A 22,470-nucleotide genomic window follows, 5' to 3' on the forward strand; every position below is an offset into this window, starting at 1 on the left:
CAACACTGCACCAAGACCTACCTCCGAGGCATCGGTTTGCACAATGAACTCTCTTTTGAAATCAGGTGTAATCAGAACAGGTGTACCACACAGTACTGATTTTAACTTTACAAAGGCCTCTCCTAACTGATCATTCCATTGGACCATCACAGACTTCCTCCCTTTCAAGCAGTCTGTTAGAGGCGCGGACAATGTTGCAAAGTTGGGAACAAATCGCCTGTAATATCCCAGTAAGCCTAAAAAGGCTTTTACCTGCTTTGTTGTGAGGGGACGGGGCCAGTTCTGTATTGCCTCCACTTTGTTTATTTGAGGCTTAAGGACCCCTCTCCCAATGACATAACCCAAGTACCGAGCTTCCTCCAACCCTATGGAACACTTCTTGGGATTGGCTGTTAGCCCTGCTTGTCGGAGTGAATCAATCACCGCCTGTACCTTGGGTAAGTGACTTTCCCAGTCTGCACTGTACACAACAATATCATCCAGATAGGCTGAGGCATAACGGCAATGGGGACGGAGAACAATATCCACTAGCCGTTGGAACGTCGCCGGCGCGCCATGCAAACCAAAAGGTAATACCTTATACTGAAACAGCCCTTCGGGCGTTACAAAGGCCGTTTTTTCCTTAGCTGCCTTTGTCAGGGGCACCTGCCAATACCCTTTTGTAAGGTCAAGGGTTGTAAAATACCGTGCCTGCCCAAACCGTTCTATCAATTCATCCACCCGGGGCATGGGGTAAGCATCAAATTTTGTAACTTCATTAAGTTTCCTGAAGTCATTACAGAATCTTAGGGTCCCATCAGGCTTAGGTATTAGGACTATTGGACTGGCCCAGTCACTTTGCGACTCTTCTATGACCCATAATTGTAACATATTTTCCACCTCCCGGGATATGGCTTGTCGCCGAGCTTCAGGCACCCGATATGGCTTTAACCGGACTTTGGCCTGTGGCTCCGTAACAATGTCATGTTGGATTATGGAGGTACGTCCAGGGAGTTCAGAAAAAACGTCCGTATTTTGGCTAACAAACTCCCAGACCTCCTGAACCTGTTTAGGAGACAACGTATCTGGTATTTTGACTGCAGACCAGGCTTCTTCTGACTCACTCAGAGGTAACGGAGCCTTCTCTACAGGAAATGCAGGCAGCGGACTATCCCCCCAAGGTAGTCTGTCTTTCCACAATTTAAGCAAGTTAACACGATAAACCTGCTCTGGCTTCCTACGGCCAGGTTGGTGTACCTTTATAGTCTACCGGTCCCACCTTCTCCATAATCTCATAGGGCCCCTGCCACCTTGCTAGAAATTTGCTATCCACTGTGGGCACAAGTACCAACACGCGATCCCCAGGACTAAAGGTTCTTACCCGAGCCTCCCGGTTATAGACCCGACTCTGAGACTGTTGGGCTGCCTCCATATGTTCCCGTACCAATGGTAGGACTGTCTCCATCCTTTCCTGCATTTTTGCAACATGCTCTATTACACTCTTGTGGGGGGTTGGTTGGTTCTCCCAAGCCTCCTTGGGTATATCAAGTAAGCCCCGGGGATGTCGGCCATACAATAATTCAAAGGGCGAGAACCCCGTAGGTGCCTGTGGCACCTCCCGTACTGCAAACAACAAATATGGGAGTAAAAGATCCCAATCCTTCCCATCTTTAGAAACGTTTTTTTTTAGCATGCTCTTTAGCGTTTTGTTGAATCTTTCTACCAGCCCATCTGTTTGGGGGTGATAAACTGAGGTGCGCAACTGTTTGACATTTAACAAGCGGCAGAGCTCTTTCATTATTTTTGACATAAAGGGGGTTCCTTGGTCTGTTAAAATCTCTTGCGGAATCCCCACCCTAGAAAACATTCCCATGAGTTCTTTTGCTATGAGCTTAGCTGACGTATGGCGCAGCGGAACAGCCTCAGGATAGCGGGTGGCATAATCTAGAACTACTAGGATGTGTTGGTGCCCCCTTGCTGACTTATTGACAGGACCGACCAGATCCATTGCCACTCTTTCGAAAGGCACCTCTATAATAGGTAAAGGCACTAAAGGACTCCGAAAGTGTGGCTGGGGACTGGTTACCTGGCACACAGGACAGGAATTACAATACCGTTTAACCTCTTCATGGACCCCCAACCAGTAAAACCGCTGCAAAATTCGGTCTAGGGTTTTCTTTTGGCCCAAATGCCCTCCGAGTACATGCGCATGCGCTAGGTCCATTACCAGTTTACGATAGGCCTGAGGTACCAATAATTGTTCTACCATTTCCCCACGTACTTTCTCAACTCGATACAACAGGTCTCGGTTTAGCTCAAAGCGTGGCAATTTGGTGGCTGCCCCAGGTTGTTGGGGTTCCCCGTTAATAAACAGTACATTTTCCCTGGCCCGAGTCAAAGTAGGGTCTCGGAGTTGCTTTGTACCAAAATTATCGCTCGATACATTTAAATCTACCAATTCAGATCCTGGCGGTAAGTCTTCCACATACCCGGCCAACACTTCTATGGGAGAATTTTCCCCCTCCTCCACCGAAGGGGAGGTCACCCCTACCGCCAACTCTTCTTCCTCTGGGCTACCAGGTTCATGCCCCAGTTCTGGAGAATGTAGCCTGGTTGTCACCGGTGTCGGCAGGTGTCCACTGGGTGAGACAACTGTGGGCCACAGTACAGAAAATAAAGGAAAATCTCTACCAAGTATCACTTCATAATGTAAGCTAACCACAACCCCCACCTCGTGGCACCGCCTCTCCGCTGGCGTGTTTATCACCACTAGGGCAGTGGGATAGTCTTTTAAGTCCCCATCTATACAGAACACCCCAATTTTCCGACCAGTGTACTCGCTGGACTGAACCAGACTGGCTCGTACTAGGGTCACGAGACTCCCTGAGTCCAGTAGGGCCACAGCTGGGGTACCCTCCACATCCACCTTACACAAATGTCCCATATTGGATCCCTCCTGGATACCTGTAGCGCAAATCAGTTCGGCATAATGGGATTGGCGATACCCAAAGTTTGTCTCCATGGGCTCAGTCAGGTGGGGGCAATCAGCTCTCAAATGGCCAGGCTCCTGGCACCGCCAGCAGACTATGGGGCCTCTTTCTCCTCCAGATAAGTCATGAGTGGCCTTCCTGGGCTCTGCTTGTCGAGCTAGGGGTGGAGATTTAGGGAACCTTCCGTACACCTTCCGGGGAGTTCCTCCCTGGAGCTCTTTGGTGGCCCCATATCGCTCTATCAGATCCATCATCTGGAGCGCATTAGTAGGGGACGCCTGCCCGACCCATGATTGGAGGGAGCGGGGCAATCCCCTCCAAATTTATCAGTCACTATGCGGTCCAGTATGGCTACGGGAGACAGAACCTCAGGCTGCAACCACTTCTGAAATAAGTGCAACAGGTCATAATATTGGGAGCGAACTGGCTTGGAGGGGTTAATCTCCCACTGATGTACCCGCTGGGCCCGGACCAACACATTTACCCCAAGACGTGCCAGTATCTCACCCTTGACGACTGCGTAGTCCTCCCTCTGCTCAGGGGATAGATCTAGATAGGCCTTCAAAGGTCCTGGAGCCAGAAATGGAGCAATGACTTCTGCCCACTGGTCCTGGGGTAGTCTCTCCCGCTCAGCTACTCCCTCAAACATCTCCAAGTACGTCTCGACATCATCAGATTTCTCCATTTTGAGGATCGCTGTACGAACCGCTTTCCGGACATCATGGATTCCCCGTGAAGTTTCTCTTGTCTGCGATGCCGTGATATGCTGTATCAACAGCTGGTTGGTTTCCTGCTGCTGCTGCGTAGCCTGCTGCTGTTGTCGCATAGCATCCACAAGCACATTTATTGTGACCTCCATTTCTGCAGAGTTCCCCGACTTGGTCTGCGCCACTACTTTCACCCAGGACATAAGCTGGAGTAAAAATAAGCAAAAATAGCCTGGCCTCACTGCGTATGCCCGCATTCGAGCACCAAATGTAGGGATTGGCTCAGGTGAGCAATGGTAGGGCCGCAGTAATGAGGCAACACACAGGCTTCCAGTCCAAACTTCAGTGGTTTATTGTCACTTTAAACAGTCCGAGACAGAAAGTAAGAGAAAAAACAAACATACTCCAGCTTGGAGAACCACTGGTCTCAGACTCACCCTTACACGGGACGGGCTTAACTAAGCGGCTGCCAAGTCAGCGGCTTCCACCAGGTGCCATTCCCAGGGTTGCTAATAGTCATATCACGAACCTTTGTGACATGTGTGGGAGAGAAAAACAGTTCAGGCTCCTTCCAGCCTAGTTCCATCCCCAGGATAACGTGCCAAACAAAAGAAACTCCATTACATACATTCCATAACAGTCCAAAACTTATCTTGCTGGGAGAAATATATCTTCCGTCCAGCACTACACCTTTTACTGCACCACACTTCATATAGGCGGCCGGTGGGGATGGAGTCAGTGACGGACTCTGGACAAATATGTTTCTAGACCCGCAGTAGAAGATGAAGATGTCGTCCTCATCATGAAGTCGTTATTTCCCCTGTCACGTGTAATGAATATCTCCTGCAGTATTGCTAATGCCGATTCCAGGGTCGGTAAATGAGACGAGAATTAGCGTTATGGAAGATGAGTCTATGAGAAACGTATTCAGCTGCCGACTCCGAGGGAGAAACTGCTTGTTGTCTGTGGCCTAAATATATAGGTTTTATTAGTAGATGGAAAGAAGGAAACTAAATACTGTAAAATAATAAATCTCCTCATATGTTTCCCTTATTATCTCCGGTAAGTGTATTATTACACTGGATTTTTATGATGTTACATCGGCTCATCTTCTTCTCATTCAGGTCTCTACAATATCGGATCCTCTCAGTGAAGATCTTCTATAGAAGAGAATTTTCCTGATTTACCCATCAAGGATGAATATGGACAGAGACAAGATGGCGGAGAGGATATTACACCTCCCCCTAGAGCTCCTCTTCCGGCTTACTGGAGAGGTGAGAGATTCTGATGACGTCACATTACATCATTCTTATCTATGGGAATAACAGATGGACAGAACTGGAGAGGTGAGGACTCTGGAAATGTCTCTAATGAGATTTATTAATGTGTCTCTCCATAACCAGGATTACACAGTAGTGAAGAAGACCTCTAGTGAGCGCTGTCAGGACCTTGTGTCTGAGGGATGGGGAAGACCCCTGAGCCCAATCACGGGGCTTCCAACTCACCCCCTGTTACATGAGGACATCAAAGACCAGAAGATCCTAGAACTCACCTACAAGATGATTGAGCTGCTGACTGGAGAGGTGACACTGCTGGGAATGCTGGGACATTGTACAGTAACGCTATGAAGGGATCGGGGGATGATGATATCATTGTATGTGTCAGGTTCCTATAAGGTATCAGGATGTTGCCATCTATTTCTCCATGGAGGAGTGGGAGTATTTAGAAGGACACAAAGATATGTACAAGGACGTCATGATGGAGGTTCCCCAGCCCCTCACATCACCAGGTAATAGACAGGACTAAATACACACAACCTATAATTTTCTTTATGTAAATAATTAGTTCAGTCCCTGTATGTGTTTCCTCCAGATCTATCCAGTAAGAGGACAACACCAGAGAGATGTCCCCATCTTCTTCTTCCACAGGACTGTAAACAAGAAGATCCCAATGTTCCTCAGGATCATCAGGTAGATGGAGAGCAGATGTCATGAGATCTCCCTTATGATGTGTAGACGGCTGTGAAGGTCTTGTTTTATCCACTAGTATATACTCGAGTATAAGCCGACCCGAGTATAAGCCGACCCCTAATTTTGCCACAAAAAACTGGGAAAACTTAATGACTTGAGTATAAGCGTAGGGTGGAAAATGCAGCAGTTACCGGTAAATGTCAAAAATAAAAATAGGTACCAATAAAAGTAAAATTAATTGAGATATCAAGTTTTTTTGAATATCTATATTGAATCAGGAGCCCCATATAATGCTCCATACAGTTCATGATGGGCCCCATAAGATGCTCCATATTAAAATATGCCCCATATAATGCTGCATAAATGAGGATTATGGCCCCATAAGATGCTCCATACAGACATTTGTCCCATATAATGCTGCACAAATGCAGATTATGGCCCCATAAGATGCTCCATGAAGATATTTGCCCCATATAATGCTGCACAAATGTTGATTATGGCCCCATAAGATGCTCCATACAGACATTTGCCCCATATAATGCTTCACAAACGTTGCTTATGGCCCCATAAGATGCTCCATACAGTCATTTGCCCCATGTAATGCTCCACAAACGTTGCTTATGTCCCCATAAGATGTTCCATACAGTCATTTGCCCCATGTAATGCTACACAAACGTTGCTTATGGCCCCATAAGATGCTCCATGTAGACATTTGCCCCATATGCTGTTGCTGCGTTAAAAAAATAAATCACATACTCATCTCTCGTCACTTCACCGCCGCCGCTTCGTTCCCCGTCCTCTGCAGTGATTGTTCAGGCAGAGGGTGGCACGCAGACACTAATTACGTCACTGCGCCCTCTGACCTGAGCATTACTGCAGAGGACGGAACGCAGCGGTGGAACGGGGAGCAGGTGAATATCATGCACTGCGTTATACTCACCTGCTCCTGGCGCGGTGCAGTCCCTGGTTCTCCGGCGCCAGCAGCTTCTTCCTGTAGTGAGCGGTCACATGGTACTTCTCATTACAGTAATGAATATGCGGCTCCACCCCTATGGGAGTCCATATTCATTACTGTAATGAACGGTACCATGTGACCGCTCACTACAGGAAGAAGCTGCCGATGCCAGGTAACCAGGGTCTGCGCCAGGAGCAGGTGAGTATTAGACAGCTGCTGCTCCCACTCCCCTGCCGACCCCTGGGTATGACTCGAGTATATACGGTATATGTTTTATACTTAGAATCATAGTTTCAGTTATATTCCATTGGTCCTCGTGTTTCCATATGCAAATGAGAATAAGGATGATCTCTCTACACTGTGACATCCATTCAAATATTTGTAGACTGTTATTAAGTCTCCTCTTAGCCTTTTTTTTTTGCAAAATAAACATTCCCAAATCCAACCCCTTCGCGACATGCTCCATACTAGTACCTCTGCAGGAGATGCTATTGTGCCCGGGGCAGTATTAGTACAGTGCCGCGAATACCGCGGCCTCACGGTGAGGGCCGCGGCGATCGCGTGTGGGTGTCAGCTGTATGTGACAGCTGACACACGGCAGCAATGCCCACGATCGGTGCTATACCGATCATGGGCGTTTAACCCCTTTGATGCCTCTGTCAGTAGTGACAGCGGCATAGAGAAGCATCGCAAAGGGAGGGGGCTCCCTGCGTACATCCCTCAGAACAATGCGATGCGATCGCATTGTCCTGAGGGTCTCCATGGGGACCCCAGCACCAAGAAGGCCGAGGGTTTCTTCCAGGTCCTGCAGGGAGGTGGCTTGCAGGACCTGAGAAGCCTCTTTCACTGCCTGTCAGATCGCTGATCTGATTCTCTGCAGTGCTAAGTTTCAGATCAGATCACTCAATCCACATAAAAAGCAAGTCCCCAATCAGATGTGTCATCTGTTAACGGAAATATAGGGGGCTTCTACGTTAGTAGTACAAAGGCTCTGGAAAAGCAAAATGGCTCCTGACCCGCCAAAAGAAATTCAGCAAATCTTCCCCTCCCAAACCAAATGCCCCCTCCCTTCTGAGCCCCAGTGTACCTAAACAACATATAGCACCCACCTGTTTGGACTGTAATATGGTGCTACTTCCCTTCTGAGCTTTGCACTGTGCCTCAAAAGTAGTTTTCGACCACATATGGGTATGGGTAAACTCAGGAGAAATTGCAAAGCAAACTTTTGTGTCCATTTTCTCCTTTTGCCCTTGTGAAAATACAAAATTTGTAGCTAAAAAATATTTTTTGTCGGAAAAATTAGATTTTTTAAATTTTTACAGCTTAAAGGGAACCTGTCACCCCGTATTTTAAAGATGAGATAAAAATGGCATTAACTAGGGCCAGAGCTGAGCTTTACATTACTGTCTTCTGTGTGTTTATATTCCGCACCTATCTTGCCGAAATACCTTTTGAAAGTCGCCGTTTGGTGCTGTCACTCAGTCAAGTCTGGTCAGATGGGCGTTGATAAGTTGCGTTTCCTCCCCCCTGCTCCTCGGCGTGTATGACCTAAATGCGCTCTGTGAATCGCACAGATCGCGCACTTTCTTCGCAGTTGCGCAGTAAATGAGCCTCTTGCGCCTGCGCATTATGCTGTGCCCAACTGTGGGCATAGCATACGTTACATCACTGCGCAGGCGCTGGTCGGCACGTTTACCTGTGTGCCCCGGAAGTGGTTATATGCGCATATAACCACTTCCGGGGCACACAGGTAAACGTGCCGACCAGCGCCTGCGCAGTGATGTAACGTATGCTATGCCCACAGTTGGGCACAGCATAATGCGCAGGCGCAAGAGGCTCATTTACTGCGCAACTGCGAAGAAAGTGCGCGATCTGTGCGATTCACAGAGCGCATTTAGGTCATACACGCCGAGGAGCAGGGGGAGGAAACGCAACTTATCAACGCCCATCTGACCAGACTTGACTGAGTGACAGCACCAAACGGCGACTTTCAAAAGGTATTTCGGCAAGATAGGTGCGGAATATAAACACACAGAAGACAGTAATGTAAAGCTCAGCTCTGGCCCTAGTTAATGCCATTTTTATCTCATCTTTAAAATACGGGGTGACAGGTTCCCTTTAATATTATAAACGTCTGTGAAGCACCTGGGGGTTCAAGGTGCTCAATACACATCTGGATAAGGTCCCAAAGGGGTCTAGTTTCCAAAATGGTGTCACATGTGGGGGTTTCCACTGTTTAGGCACATCAGGGGCTCTTCAAACGGGACATGGCATCTGCTAATTCCATCAAATTTTGCATTCACAAAATCAAATGGCGCTCCTTCCCTTCCAAGCCCTGCCGTGCGCCTAAACAGTGGTTTTCCTCCACATATGGGGTATCGGCGTACTCAGGAGAAATGGCACAACAAATTTTATGGAGCAGTTTCTCTTGTTACCCTTATGAAAATGCAAAATATGGAGCTATAAAAGATTTCTTTGGGAAAAATGTGATTGTTTTTTTTTTATTTCCACGCTATAAACTTCTGTGAAGTTCCCTAAGGGGTCTGGTTTCCAAAAAGTTGTCACATTTTGGGGTTTCCACTGTTTAGGTGCGTCAGGGCCCAGGGGCTGGCTGGCAAATTTTAGCCTGGGGGCAAGCACAATGCAGTGGCCCACTGTGACGCGGACCGTGGCCCATCTCAAGGCTTGGGTCTCCTGTAGTAGCACTTGAGTATAGCACATGTGTGACAGAGGTACACCTTCTAACAACCCATTTCATAAAAATGGTTGAGGAACAATAAATACTTATCAATAGAAAAAATGCTCTGTTAGTGTATCACCACCGATAACGCAAGTAAGTGCTCAATTACCAAATGTATTTCTCTCATTTGCTTCACATCAGCGTGTCAGCCAGGGGTCCTCAGCATACCATAACATTGCTGTTAGCGCAAATCCTGCCTTTCTGCAGGTCCAGCTCTCTGAACCCTCGGCACGCTATACCACCACCGTCAGTACATGCTAATACTAATTTTATTAAATTATCGGTTGTGGTTGTAGTAGTGCCTATACAACCAGCCGATATTTCAGCCTCATAGTTTTATTTTGGGGAAGAAAAAAATAAAATAAAATAAAATACATGACAGGAGATATAACAGGTATGTCTTTAAAGCACCACTACAGCATTTTTGTTCAGCTATGGAGTAGCACTTTAAATGTAAGCCCCCTGCCCCTGTCTTATTCTCACCCTGTAGTAGCTCCATCCTTTTTCAGTAGTTTGCCAGTCCCGTGGCACCATCTTGTGCCCATAACTTCTGACTGGCCAGTTACGTCACAAGCTCCCAATGTATCTCTAGGAAAGCCAGACCGAGGCTCTCAGAAATGTATTGAGTTGTGACCTCCGATACACTCCATGAAACACTGGATCTGCCGGAAGGTCACAAAGGAGCACAGTGGGAGCAACACTGGAAACAGATGATGATGGCAGAGGGGGTGAGTATAAAGCAGGGAGCAGGAGACTTACATTTAGAGCACCACTCCAGCACTGAAGAAAAACAAATTGCTAGAGCGGTGCTTTAAACACCGAGAATTCTCATACAGTTAGCAAAGATGTCATCAGAGCTGAACTTTCACGAATAATTTCCAGCACTTGAAACTGAACTAGTTCCAAGAGATCTCGCTCCTCAGACATGATCATAAAGGCTTCAAGCAGGTCTTGTCCCATTGTAACCCACAGTCCTGTCTTCATGAGTTTAAGCTTGCTGAATGCTCTTTCACATGCAACTTGTGAGAAAGATGGAGTCAGTAAGTGCTCATATGCCACAGTCAGAGTCTCATAGGCAGCTGTAGAGATTGTACTTCATGAGTAATCGGTGACAGCAGAGGAAGCAATTTTTACATGATTTGCATTTCATTTTCACAACGTCTGTAGGTACACCCCATTCACCTCCATCTCCTCCATATTCTTCTGTAGCTGCAGTTGCTTTTTCTGGTTCATCCAAGTGTACCATCAACTTAGGAAAGAGGTTTGCAAAACTAGTTCTGAGCTCACTAATAAGAGCTTCTTCATTAACTTTTGATAATTCTGAGATTCTTGTTAGTTTGCCTTCCTTGAGTAGGTTGGGGTCATTTTGAATATTTTCAAAAAATTTTGGCTGCAAAAATTGAGTATCAATTATCAACTGTTTATTTTCTGAAAATCTTTCAGTGAGGCTTGTCAAAATCTGATCTAAAATTGGCCTGTATACTTCCACTCGTTGTGTTTGATCAGCCGGCCGTTCATCAACTGAGCTTTCACCTGCCATTCTTTTCTTTCTGCCAGTCTTCTTCACTTGGATCTCTAGTTCAATCTCCAAGAATGAAATAATATCACGACTCGATATTAGATCATTCATTGTTAATGCAAACTGTGTATCAGTTTCTTTAATATGTTCACATGTTATCTTCTTAAGCTGGTCAATCGCATTTTCAATCATTGCCCATGCTACCATAAAGTCAAGGCTACTTTTCTGCAAATATTTTGAAACAGGCCCGATAACTTCAAAAATAGGAAGAAACACGTGTGCTGTTAAGGCTAGGTTAATGCAGCCCATTCAACACATGCGTTAAACGGGCTGCATTAACACAAGTGGCGAAATTCGATTGCGCTAGCGCAGATAGAGCTAGCAGATGCTCTATCAGCGCTAGGAGTGACGGACCCGGAAACGCTGCAGCCCGCGTCTCGGGGTCCGTCACACAATGACGGCACATCGCTAGCGCAAGCCCATTTTGGGCGTGCGCTACCGATGCCCCCGAAATAGAGTTTAATGGCAGTATTAACGGACTGCGTTACACTGTGTTATGCCACGGTGTAACACAATCCGTCTAACGGACTGCCTGGATGCAATGTGAACCTAGCCTAAAATGGTCTTGAACTCGCACAGCTTTTCATACCGGGATGCAGCCTCAGATGCAGTTCTTGAATCACAGTTGTGCATTTGTGAGATTAAAAATAAAACCTCAATGGCATCCAGAAAAAGAGATTGCTTCTCCCCAAATAGCCAATTAAGTTCCTTCTCCTTTGCCCACCATCTTGTTTCTCCAATTTTCTGTAATCTTAAAAGTTTTTCATGACCGTGGCGTTTTTGAAGTTGTTCTCCCCAAATGTTCATTCGCTTGTGTGAATCTCCAATAAAGGATGCCATGCGAATTAACAGCCCAAAACAGTTTTTTGCCTCAAGGACCTCCCAACAATCGAAGATACAGAGATTGAGGATGTGACTGTAGCACCAGATGTAAATAGAGTCAGGCACTTCTTTAGCAATCTGTGCTCGTAAGCCTACATATGAACTTCAAATATTTGCTGCACCATCAAATGATTCTTCAGCGATCTTATGGTAGTCAAGTCCAAGTACCGTATATACTCGAGTATAAGCCGACCCGAGTATAAGCCGACCCCCCTAATTTTGCCACAAAAAACTGGGAAAACTTATTGACTCGAGTATAAGCCTAGGGTGGAAAATGCAGCAGGTACCGGTGAATTTCAAAATTAAAAATAGATACTCCATACTGTTCATTATGGCCCCATAGATGCTTCACATAAAGCTGTGCCATATATACAATGCTCTGCACCGTTGCCCCATAGCTGTGCCATATATATAGTGCTCTGCACCGTTGCCCCATAGCTGTGCCATATATATAGTGCTCTGCACCGTTGCCCCATAGCTGTGCCATATATATAGTGCTCTGCACCGTTGCCCCATAGCTGTGCCATATAGTGCTCTGCACTGTTGCCCCATAGCTGTGCCATATAGTGCTCTGCACTGTTGCCCCATAGCTGTGCCATATAGTGCTCTGCACTGTTGCCCCATAGCTGTGCCATATAGTGCTCTGCACTGTTGCCCCATAGCTGTGCCATATAGTGCTCTGCACCGTTGCCCCATAGCTGTGCCATATTGTGCTCTGCACCGTTGCCCCATAGATAGCTGTGCCATATAGTGCTCTGCACCGTTGCCCCATAGCTGTGCCATATAGTGCTCTGCACCGTTGCCCCATAGCTGTGCCATATAGTGCTCTGCACCGTTGCCCCATAGCTGTGCCATATAGTGCTCTGCACCGTTGCCCCATAGCTGTGCCATATAGTGCTCTGCACCGTTGCCCCATAGATAGCTGTGCCATATAGTGCTCTGCACCGTTGCCCCATAGCTGTGCCATATAGTGCTCTGCACCGTTGCCCCATAGCTGTGCCATATAGTGCTCTGCACCGTTGCCCCATAGCTGTGCCATATAGTGCTCTGCACCGTTGCCCCATAGCTGTGCCATATAGTGCTCTGCACCGTTGCCCCATAGCTGTGCCATATAGTGCTCTGCACCGTTGCCCCATAGATAGCTGTGCCATATAGTGCTCTGCACCGTTGCCCCATAGCTGTGCCATATAGTGCTCTGCACCGTTGCCCCATAACCGTGCCATATAGTGCTCTGCACCGTCCATTATTGCCCCATAGCTGTGCCATATAGTGCTCTGCACCGTCCATTATTGCCCCATAGCTGTGCTGCTGCTGCTGCAATAAAATAATAAAACACATACTCACCTGTCTTGCTTGCAGCTCCTCAGCGTCCCGTCCCGGCGTCTCTCCGCACTGACTGATCAGGCAGAGGGCGGCGCGCACACTATATGCGTCATCGCGCCCTCTGACCTGCACAGTCAGTGAGGAGAGACGCTGGGAAGATGGCGCGACGCCCGGCGTGTGGAACAAGGACAGGTGAATATGCGATACTTACCTGCTCCGGCGTCCCGCTCCTTCCCCCGGACAGCTGGTCTTCGGTGCCGCAGCCTCTTCCTCTGTCAGCGGTCACCGGCACTGCTGATTAGAGAAATGAATTATGCGGCTCCGCCCCTATGGGAGGTGGAGCAGCCTATTCATTTCTCTAATGAGCGGTCCCACGTGACCGCTCAGGGGAAGAGGCTGCGGCACCCGGAGACCGTGGGACCGGCAGGGGGAGCGTCAGGATCGCCGGGACTAGGTAAGTATGCCTCGGCGCCCTCTCCCCCTCACCCGCCGACCCCACCACCGATCATGACTCGAGTATAAGCCGAGAGGGGCACTTTCAGCCCCAAAATTTGGGCTGAAAATCTCGGCTTATACTCGAGTATATACGGTACTTTGAAGTTAGCCATTAACAGTTCATGAAATCCTCGACCAGACGCATCTTTTACTGGAAGAACAGAAATGAGTCGTTCCTGAATCTCTTCATTTTTCACATACCTTAAGAGACCTGTTGTTTGATCTACAATCCCTGCATCTTGAGTGGAATCAACTTGGATGCTAAATCTCTTTTCACCAATTCCACAAACTATGGCTTGTTTTACTCAATGACCCACTGCCATAACAACTTTATTAGCGGTCTTGTATGATAAAAAGTCACTAAACTTCCACGACAAACTGCAATTTTCCCGGCTTTTCCTCGTTTTTCTTTTTTCACTCTCTTGAATACTTTTTTCAAGTTGATTTTTTAATGGTACGTCATAATGGGATAACAGTAAGATCATTTCCAAAAGATGACCATGGTTAATTTCACTATTGTTAAGGTTGTAGAGTGACTCGTTGGTTCCATGGGCACGAAATGGCAAGCCTTGCTTCCCTAATAGTTTACCACATCAAAAATGCGTTTCCTGACTTCAGTATTCTGAAGTACTTCCTTCTTTCATTTTGAAGCTTGAACTGGGTTTATTAACATGTCGATGGTTTTGTTTTTCTTTGCTATGAGTTATGCATTAGCGGCATCACAATCAGGGCCGTATTTAGAGTTTCTGCTGCCCTAGGCACTTTTAGCGCTGCCTCCCCCATTGGTGAGTATGACACTATCGGCAGTGACTTTGGCAAGAATCGCTGATGTGAAAGTCGCCTTTTGCAGCAGATCAGGCAGTTTTTTCACATCTGCCGCGTAACGGATCACTTACGGCAACACTGCGTTTGGCTTCATTCATTCCCTATTGGATTTGCAGCACTTGCTGTGATCTGGCAAATGCGGTATGTGATATATGTGATGCAGTAACCCCTGTAACAGGTAGGGGGCGCTGCATGGTCTCCCCGGGATGTGCACGGAGTTGTATTGAGGCCGTGAGAATTGACCTGCAGTGATGTCAGGATCACGTGACCAGCCCATGTGATCCATTACTGTGGGTGTGGTTACAGGTACATAACGTGACCAGAGTGTGGGTCACATGTTCCTGTGTGGTTCCAGTGTTTGGACCTGAAGGGTCCAAGGGCAAAATCCCTGAGGGAGTTCCTGAGGGCTTAGTGTGTTCCTGTGTTGGAAGCCTGGGAGGAGGCTTCCTGGAAAGCACCTGCTGGCCTGGGATCGTCCTAGGAATGACTAGGATCCCGGAGCAGTGCACAGTGGAACTGGGGAAGCTACAATCCTTCAGTGGCTCTGGACTAACTAGTGTGTGCCGGCCAGGCAAGTTGGTGATCCCTGTAAGGCAGCTTACCCGGAGGTGCGGACTGGCAAGGAGTCAGCAGGTGGAGCCGGAGCTCCCGTCAGGTATCGTACAGGCCGGTAGTGCTTGTGAAGCCCTATGAACTGCGTGGTCTCCCTTGGGAACTGGTTAAGGGAGGACCAGCGTGTTTAGAGACGACAACCCGGAGTCACATGTGCTGTCTGTGACTTGGGACGTTGGTGTAGTGTACGGCGTACGGACACCCTGGTAACTGGGCGAAGTGAGAGGCCCAGCACGTTAGTGTCCGTGAGGCAAAGCCATACTCTGAAGTCTTAGAAGCTGCAAGTTAATATCACCAGTTGGTGTCTGTTGTGTTTCATGTTATGAACTGTGCGTAACCCGGTTTATGAGGCTTAATAAACCGCATGGACTGCTTTGTTTTATAAACCCGTGCCCGTGTGCTTGAATATCGCGGCCAAGTGAGTGTCCCCCAACACTCTCAGTAAGAGAAACCTTACAATTGGTGGAGAATTTTGGCAACGATCCAGCTAGCACACGTGGAGTTAATTGCTGTGGCAGAGCCACGAAGGTGACAAGCGTCTGCTGTGACTCGGCGGGGTCACGAAGGTGACAAGCGGCAGCGGTGGACCCGTGCAGAGCCGTGTGGAGAGTAGCCGTGGTTGCAGCGAGAGGTTCCACAGCAGGCGGAGCTACAGTGACTTGTGGTTGGCAGCACCTGGAGGTGCTGGTTGTGTGTGACTGCAGCAGGAGCTGGTGAAGTGACATAGAAAAAAAAAAAAAAAATTTTCTTTTTGTGCAGACTCTTAAAGGGCCAGTACAAGCCCAGAGACATTGTGGTGTACTGTGTGATCTGGGGTCTGAGTACCGTGGGGGAGTCCACGGGGTGTATCCCAGGGAGGGGAGTATCCCTAATAGTGAGCGGGGACCCCAAATGGAGATGGTTGCCCAAAAGGGGGCGGAGTCCCAAAAAGGGGCGGTAACCCAAATAGGGGTAATGGCCCAAAAAGGGGTGGAATCCCGAACCGGGGTGGTGTCAAAAAGCGCAACACTTGCCCAAAAAGGGGGCGGAGCCAAAGAAAGGGCAGTAATCAGTGAGGAGTCACGGCTATGTCCGATTTGGCTGGCAATCAGTGAGGAGCCACGTCTGTGTCCTTTTTGGCTGAATGGAGAGTGTGTGCAGGGGTTGTTAGACCCGGGAAGAGAGGCGTCTTTGTTGAGAACCCTTCCAGGGAGTGCTGGGTCACCAGGGGACGCTAAATGTTGTCAGGCAGCCACTCTCTCCATTACCGCAGCTAATATTTCCACATGCCATGAGGTGGTTGTAGTCCCGAGTTTGCCGTGTCCTATGGTAATAGGACAAGATTTGATAACACTGTGGGACTGGTGGAAAAAGGGTGAAGTGTTTGTGGATGTTACGTGGATGGGTGGTAGTATTAGTGAGAATGCGCCCCCTAAAGTTGACAGTCCCAAAGTGAGCGTGACCAAGGAAAATGATAAGCGTGCCCAACTTACGGACATGCCACCTGAACTGTGCCACAATGCGACTGGTAGACGTCTGGTGGATAAAACCCGTGGAGCTGACACCCAGACAGAGAGTGACTTGCAGGGTCATCAGACTGTGGGGTGTGACACAGATTCTGGGGGTGACTGTGACAAGTCATGGCCAGTAACAGACGCATATGCCCTGGTGACAGGTGGAGGACGGGGTCCAGGACCTGCGGTGACAGGTGGAGGACGGGGTCCAGGACCTGTGCTGACGGGTGGAGGACGGGGTCCAGGACCTGTGGTGACGATTGGTGGCGACTCCCATTCAGACGGTGACGCCAGTGGAAAAGAGTGTAATAAGGTTGACTCAGGCAATTCTTCCTCCCGTCGCCGGAGACGTAGAAGAGCCAAAGGGGCTGAACCCGTTGCTCCGTGTGAGGAATTGACGGAAGTTGCTGAGGACCTGGGGTGTATGAAGTACTCTGAAGTCCCAGGGAAAAGGGACGAACCTAATGACGTCACCGCTGAGACCCAAGAGAGGGCCGACCCTGACAGTGCAGAGTCGGAGGGTGCGGAAGTGGAGGAGGCCACCAAGGAGATGGTGCCGGAAGTGAATACCTCCTCAAGTGATGGATGTTTCACCAGTCCGGAGGATGGGAGAAGCAAGATGGAATTGGTTATAGAGACGGTGAACGACCATGTCGAACGAGAAAGGGTCCTGAGACAAGCGGCTGAGCGCAGAGTGGATGAGCTAGAGAAGGAAGTCTCTGAGCTCAGAGGCCACCTGTTCAGATGGCAAAGTGTGTATCAGACCCTAAAAGAAGACATTGTAGTGCTTAGAGAAGCACTAAAAGGCCCTCTACCAGGAAAAGAGGTGGTGGTCGCAGACTTCTCGTGCCAGTACCAGAGTGGTAATGAGAGTAAAGCTGAAGAGGAGTTGGCGCTAAAAGCAGAACAAGATGGTCACCCGGTTGTGACAGGTGTCTTGATGGAAAGGTCCATGGCAAGGCAGGAGCCATCTGTTCTTGAAGGAAGTGAGACTCCGCTCTTCAAGTGCGTGATAGATGTACCCGTAGAGGCGCAAGATGCATGTACCCGCGAGGGTGTGCATGAGGCCTTTAAAAAGGCAGTGGAAGCGTGTAGTGTGCACTGGAGACGAAACAGTTGGTGGTACTGTCTACTAAGGAAGTCACAGTGAAGAGGGTGGCTGTCCTGAGGGACATGCACCTTCGGTGCCTCCGCACGAAACAGAGGGTCTTGTTGGAGAATGGTGAGGCCACTCGTTGTTTGGAGCAAGCCAGGAAAGCTCAAAGTCGTCTGGGCTTGGTAGAGGACACAGTCCAAGTGCCCAGAGCTCTGGTGGCGAGGCTCGCTGGCCGATTTGGAGAAGCGATGCAGGAGATGGTGGATGTGTCCGGTGTGAAGAGACTGAGGATTCCGGCTGAAAACAAGGCCCAGGTGGGTGAAGATGGAATGGTGTCATTCCTGGTTGTCGGGTCCAGGGAGAGTCTAGCGAATATCCGGATGCTCCTGAGGTATCGCGTGGCCTACCTGAGAGAAATAGAGCAGCTGAGACTGTACAGACGGCAGGTCAATAAACAGCTGCAGAACACAAGGTGGCGGCCGCCTTCTTCCCAACGAAAAGGAAACAAAAAGGACATGTACAGTAGTAGACGTAGTGATGGAGGGTCAGACTCTGATCAGTTGCTAGTCTCGACTGTAAGTGGGACTAATGTCCGTGCCAACCGTGGGTGGCGACCCTGGAGAGAAAGGTCGAGTAAAGAGACAAACTTGACTAAAGGTTTGGTGACACGGACAGACTGTAACTTAAGGGCCAAAGCTCAAGGCCTACATGTTGACCGCTGGGGGCGGGGTAAACTCAACAACTGGATGGGTCTGTCTGATGCTCAAAACCGACTGAGACGGTTCTCTCGACAGGTAGGGCAAGGCAACGTGCATGACATATCCCGTGATCCCACGTGTATGACAGGTGTTCAACCCTACAGGTGTGAACAGAGGGGGGGGATATGTGATATATGTGATGCAGTAACCCCTGTAACAGGTAGGGGGCGCTGCATGGTCTCCCCGGGATGTGCACGGAGTTGTATTGAGGCCGTGAGAATTGACCTGCAGTGATGTCAGGATCATGTGACCAGCCCATGTGATCCATTACTGTGGGTGTGGTTACAGGTACATAACGTGACCAGAGTGTGGGTCACATGTTCCTGTGTGGTTCCAGTGTTTGGACCTGAAGGGTCCAAGGGCAAAATCCCTGAGGGAGTTCCTGAGGGCTTAGTGTGTTCCTGTGTTGGAAGCCTGGGAGGAGGCTTCCTGGAAAGCACCTGCTGGCCTGGGATCGTCCTAGGAATGACTAGGATCCCGGAGCAGTGCACAGTGGAACTGGGGAAGCTACACTCCTTCAGTGGCTCTGGACTAACTAGTGTGTGCCGGCCAGGCAAGTTGGTGATCCCTGTAAGGCAGCTTACCCGGAGGTGCGGACTGGCAAGGAGTCAGCAGGTGGAGCCGGAGCTCCCGTCAGGTATCGTACAGGCCGGTAGTGCTTGTGAAGCCCTATGAACTGCGTGGTCTCCCTTGGGAACTGGTTAAGGGAGGACCAGCGTGTTTAGAGACGACAACCCGGAGTCACATGTGCTGTCTGTGACTTGGGACGTTGGTGTAGTGTACGGCGTACGGACACCCTGGTAACTGGGCGAAGTGAGAGGCCCAGCACGTTAGTGTCCGTGAGGCAAAGCCGTACTCTGAAGTCTTAGAAGCTGCAAGTTAATATCACCAGTTGGTGCCTGTTGTGTTTCATGTTATGAACTGTGCGTAACCCGGTTTATGAGGCTTAATAAACCGCATGGACTGCTTTGTTTTATAAACCCGTGCCCGTGTGCTTGAATATCGCGGCCAAGTGAGTGTCCCCCAACACTCTCAGTAAGAGAAACCTTACAGGTACCATACCTCCCAACTTTTGAAGGGAAAGAGGTATAAAGGTAAATTTTAGGCCACGCCTCTGACCACACCCATTTCACAACTAGTCACACCCATATCCAAGTCCCAACCAAACCCATTTAGCACTGCTGATCACACTGTTTCATATACAATAATTATAACCAAAAAAAAACATGGCCACACAATGCTCCATAATGTATAATGGCCACACGTGATGCTCCATACTGTATAATGACCCCACATGATGTTCAATACTGTATAATGACCCCACATGATGTTCAATACTGTATAATGGCCCCACATGATGCTCCATACTGTATAATGGCCACACATGATGCTCCATACTGTATAATGACCGCACATGATGCTCCATACTGTATAATGGCCACACATGATGCTCCATACTGTATAATGGCCGCACATGATGCTCCATACTGTATAATGGCCGCACATGATGCTCCATACTGTATAATGACCCCACATGATGTTCAATACTGAATAATGACCCCACATGATGCTCAATAGCGTATAATACCCCCCTCCCATCTTGTATGCATGGCTCATCTTCCTCCCGTCCCATATGCATGGCTCATATTCTCCCCTCCTCCTGTATGCATGGCTTATAATCCCCCCCACCTCTTGTATGCATGACTCATATTCCCCCCCTATGTGCGTGGCTCATCTCTCCACCCCCCCCCACCCCGTATGCATGGCTCATCTCTCCACCACCCCCCCCCCCCCCCCCCGTATGCATGGCTCATCTCTCCATTTCTCGGAGGTGAAAAAAAAAAATACGTTGCTCAGGTGCCGCCCCCCGCAGCGTCCCCGCCCTAGGCACGTGCCCTCGAGTGTCTAGTGGCAAATACGGCCCTGATCCCAATGGCTGTTTGGTAATTCATGTTTTATAACAGCTTGGTAGCAGTGTCTAAAATTTGTAGAGCCATCAGTAAAAGGTGAAGCAGCATTTGAAATGCCAATGCATATGCTGCAGAAAAAGGCTTCAATTTTTCGATTTATCACCTTCAAGATTAGCCAAGAGCGCACAACATGATCTCCATTTTGTCCTCCGATAATAGAAATCTGCCTCCTCAAATGGGATGTGGTTTACTATTAAACATTTGAAAACTGTAAATCGTTAAAGCAATATGGACATGGTGACATTTGATTGGTCTTCAAACTGCCAAAAGCTCCATCATTTTTAGTGGATAATGAAAATGATCATACATTTAGGTGCGTCACCGCTGTGATCTGCTCTCACTTTCCGGCCGGCAGACAGTCAGAGCGGGAAGCGGACGGCAAGGGACCTGACGGACATCAGATGGTGAGTATGTACGGTTTGTTTTTTTTACTTTTACGCTGGTAACCACGGTAAACATCGGGTAACTAAGCGCGGCCCTGCGCTTAGTAACCCGATGTTTACCCTGGTTACCAGCGAACGCATCGATCACACACAACGATCCAGCGATGTCAGCGGGAGATCCAGCGACGAAAGAAAGTTTCAAACGATCTGCTACGACGTACGATTCTCAGCAGTCCCTGATCGCAGTAGCGTGTCAGACACTGCGAGATCGTAACGATATCGCTAGAACGTCACGAATCGTGCCGTCGTAGCGATCAAAATTGCACTGTGTGACGGTACCCTTATTGTCCCCACCTCTCACACCAATTTGTCACGAATTGGTGGTTTGGTTGCCCCCTGGTTCCTTCTGAAGGGGATTTATTTATATCCCACTCCCCAATTCCCGGTTTGGAACTTGCAGCTCTCTGGCACCCCCCTCTCCTCTCCTAACCCTGGGAACCATCCAGGATCGCTCCCTGCGCACGCCGTACCCGGCGTATAAGACGACCCCCGACTTTTGAGATGATTTTCAGGGGTTAAAAAGGCGTCTTATGCTCCGGAAAATACGGTACATCCAGGTACATTAGAACAGCTTTGCCGGGCTGTTAGCTCACTTCCTGGGCCAAGACTAACTCACAACTCAGCAGGAATAAGATCTATGCCCTCTTGTCATGATGACATCACTGAGTGGGCTGAGTAACGACATGCATTCCTCTTCTACTATTTTACGTTTCTGAGCCTCCAGACACAGACATTCCTGGGTCAGTAAGGGATGGGGAACAAGTGGCTGTAGGAGATTGGTCCAGTGATTCTAGTGAGGGTTTTGAATTACACATACAAGCAGCAGGCAGAGAGAGAAGGGGGGTTGGAATAGCCCACAGCGTGTCTTGTCAGCTTTAAGGGACTTAGCAGAGCTCACAATACACAATCAGATACCTCATGTTCCTGACAGGTTGCCCCAGTTCTTCAGGGATTTACCTTTATCGTCCCCACATCTCACACTGTCGGGGCCGTAATAACGACAATTAATCCTCATTCACCAGTCATTCCAAATTATAATGTGAGCGCAGAACTTCTGGTACCGGAAAAAGAAATGATTCAGACACGTAGCTGATTCAATCTTTGCTGACGCTCTTGCGTTCACCTGTGTCTAGAGCCGAGCAGCAACTACTTTATTTTTTTATTGAATACACAGTACTATTGTTTAGGAAAAAGGAATGCATTAGGCGGAGTTTAAGCAGCATACATCTAGTGCTCAGTCTCTCTCTCTCTCATTCGTCAGGACATCTTCGATGGTTACTTCTTTCTTCACATTCCAGAGTTATCTTTTTCAAGAGAAATAAACTTAACTCTTCACATTCTAAACTGAAATGAACAATGAACACTGGCAGCCATCTTTAGATACAATTACATTTGCATTAGCTAGCAGATAGGAAAAACTTATTGTTTCACAGTATAAAAGTATAACAGTACAAAAAGTGTATAAAGATTTATAAAAGTATAAAAGGTATATAAGAAAATACATTTTCACCTTGACAACACCAATTTGTCACGACTCGGTGTGGTTTGGTTGCCCCCTGGTTCCTACTGAAGGGGATTTATTTATATCCCACTCCCCAATTCCCGGTTTGGAACTTGCAGCTCTCTGGCGCCCCCCTTACCCTCAGGTCAGTC

The 22,470-nt window shown here is 48.4% G+C and overlaps 1 protein-coding gene across 1 annotated transcript in view; it reads left to right on the forward strand.

Moving 5' to 3' along the window:
- Window positions 1-22,470, forward strand: part of LOC143767935 (uncharacterized) — an 88,912-nt gene that overhangs the window by 13,817 nt on the left and 52,625 nt on the right. The window contains exons 2-5 of the mRNA XM_077256469.1: window positions 4,801-4,950; window positions 5,080-5,259; window positions 5,342-5,465; window positions 5,549-5,646. Coding sequence (XP_077112584.1) covers window positions 4,873-4,950; window positions 5,080-5,259; window positions 5,342-5,465; window positions 5,549-5,646 — 480 coding nt within the window. The 5' untranslated portion in view covers window positions 4,801-4,872. The remainder of the gene's footprint in view (window positions 1-4,800; window positions 4,951-5,079; window positions 5,260-5,341; window positions 5,466-5,548; window positions 5,647-22,470) is intronic.

This window comes from Ranitomeya variabilis, chromosome 4, assembly GCF_051348905.1.
Source record: "Ranitomeya variabilis isolate aRanVar5 chromosome 4, aRanVar5.hap1, whole genome shotgun sequence".
Taxonomy (NCBI): domain Eukaryota; kingdom Metazoa; phylum Chordata; class Amphibia; order Anura; family Dendrobatidae; genus Ranitomeya; species Ranitomeya variabilis.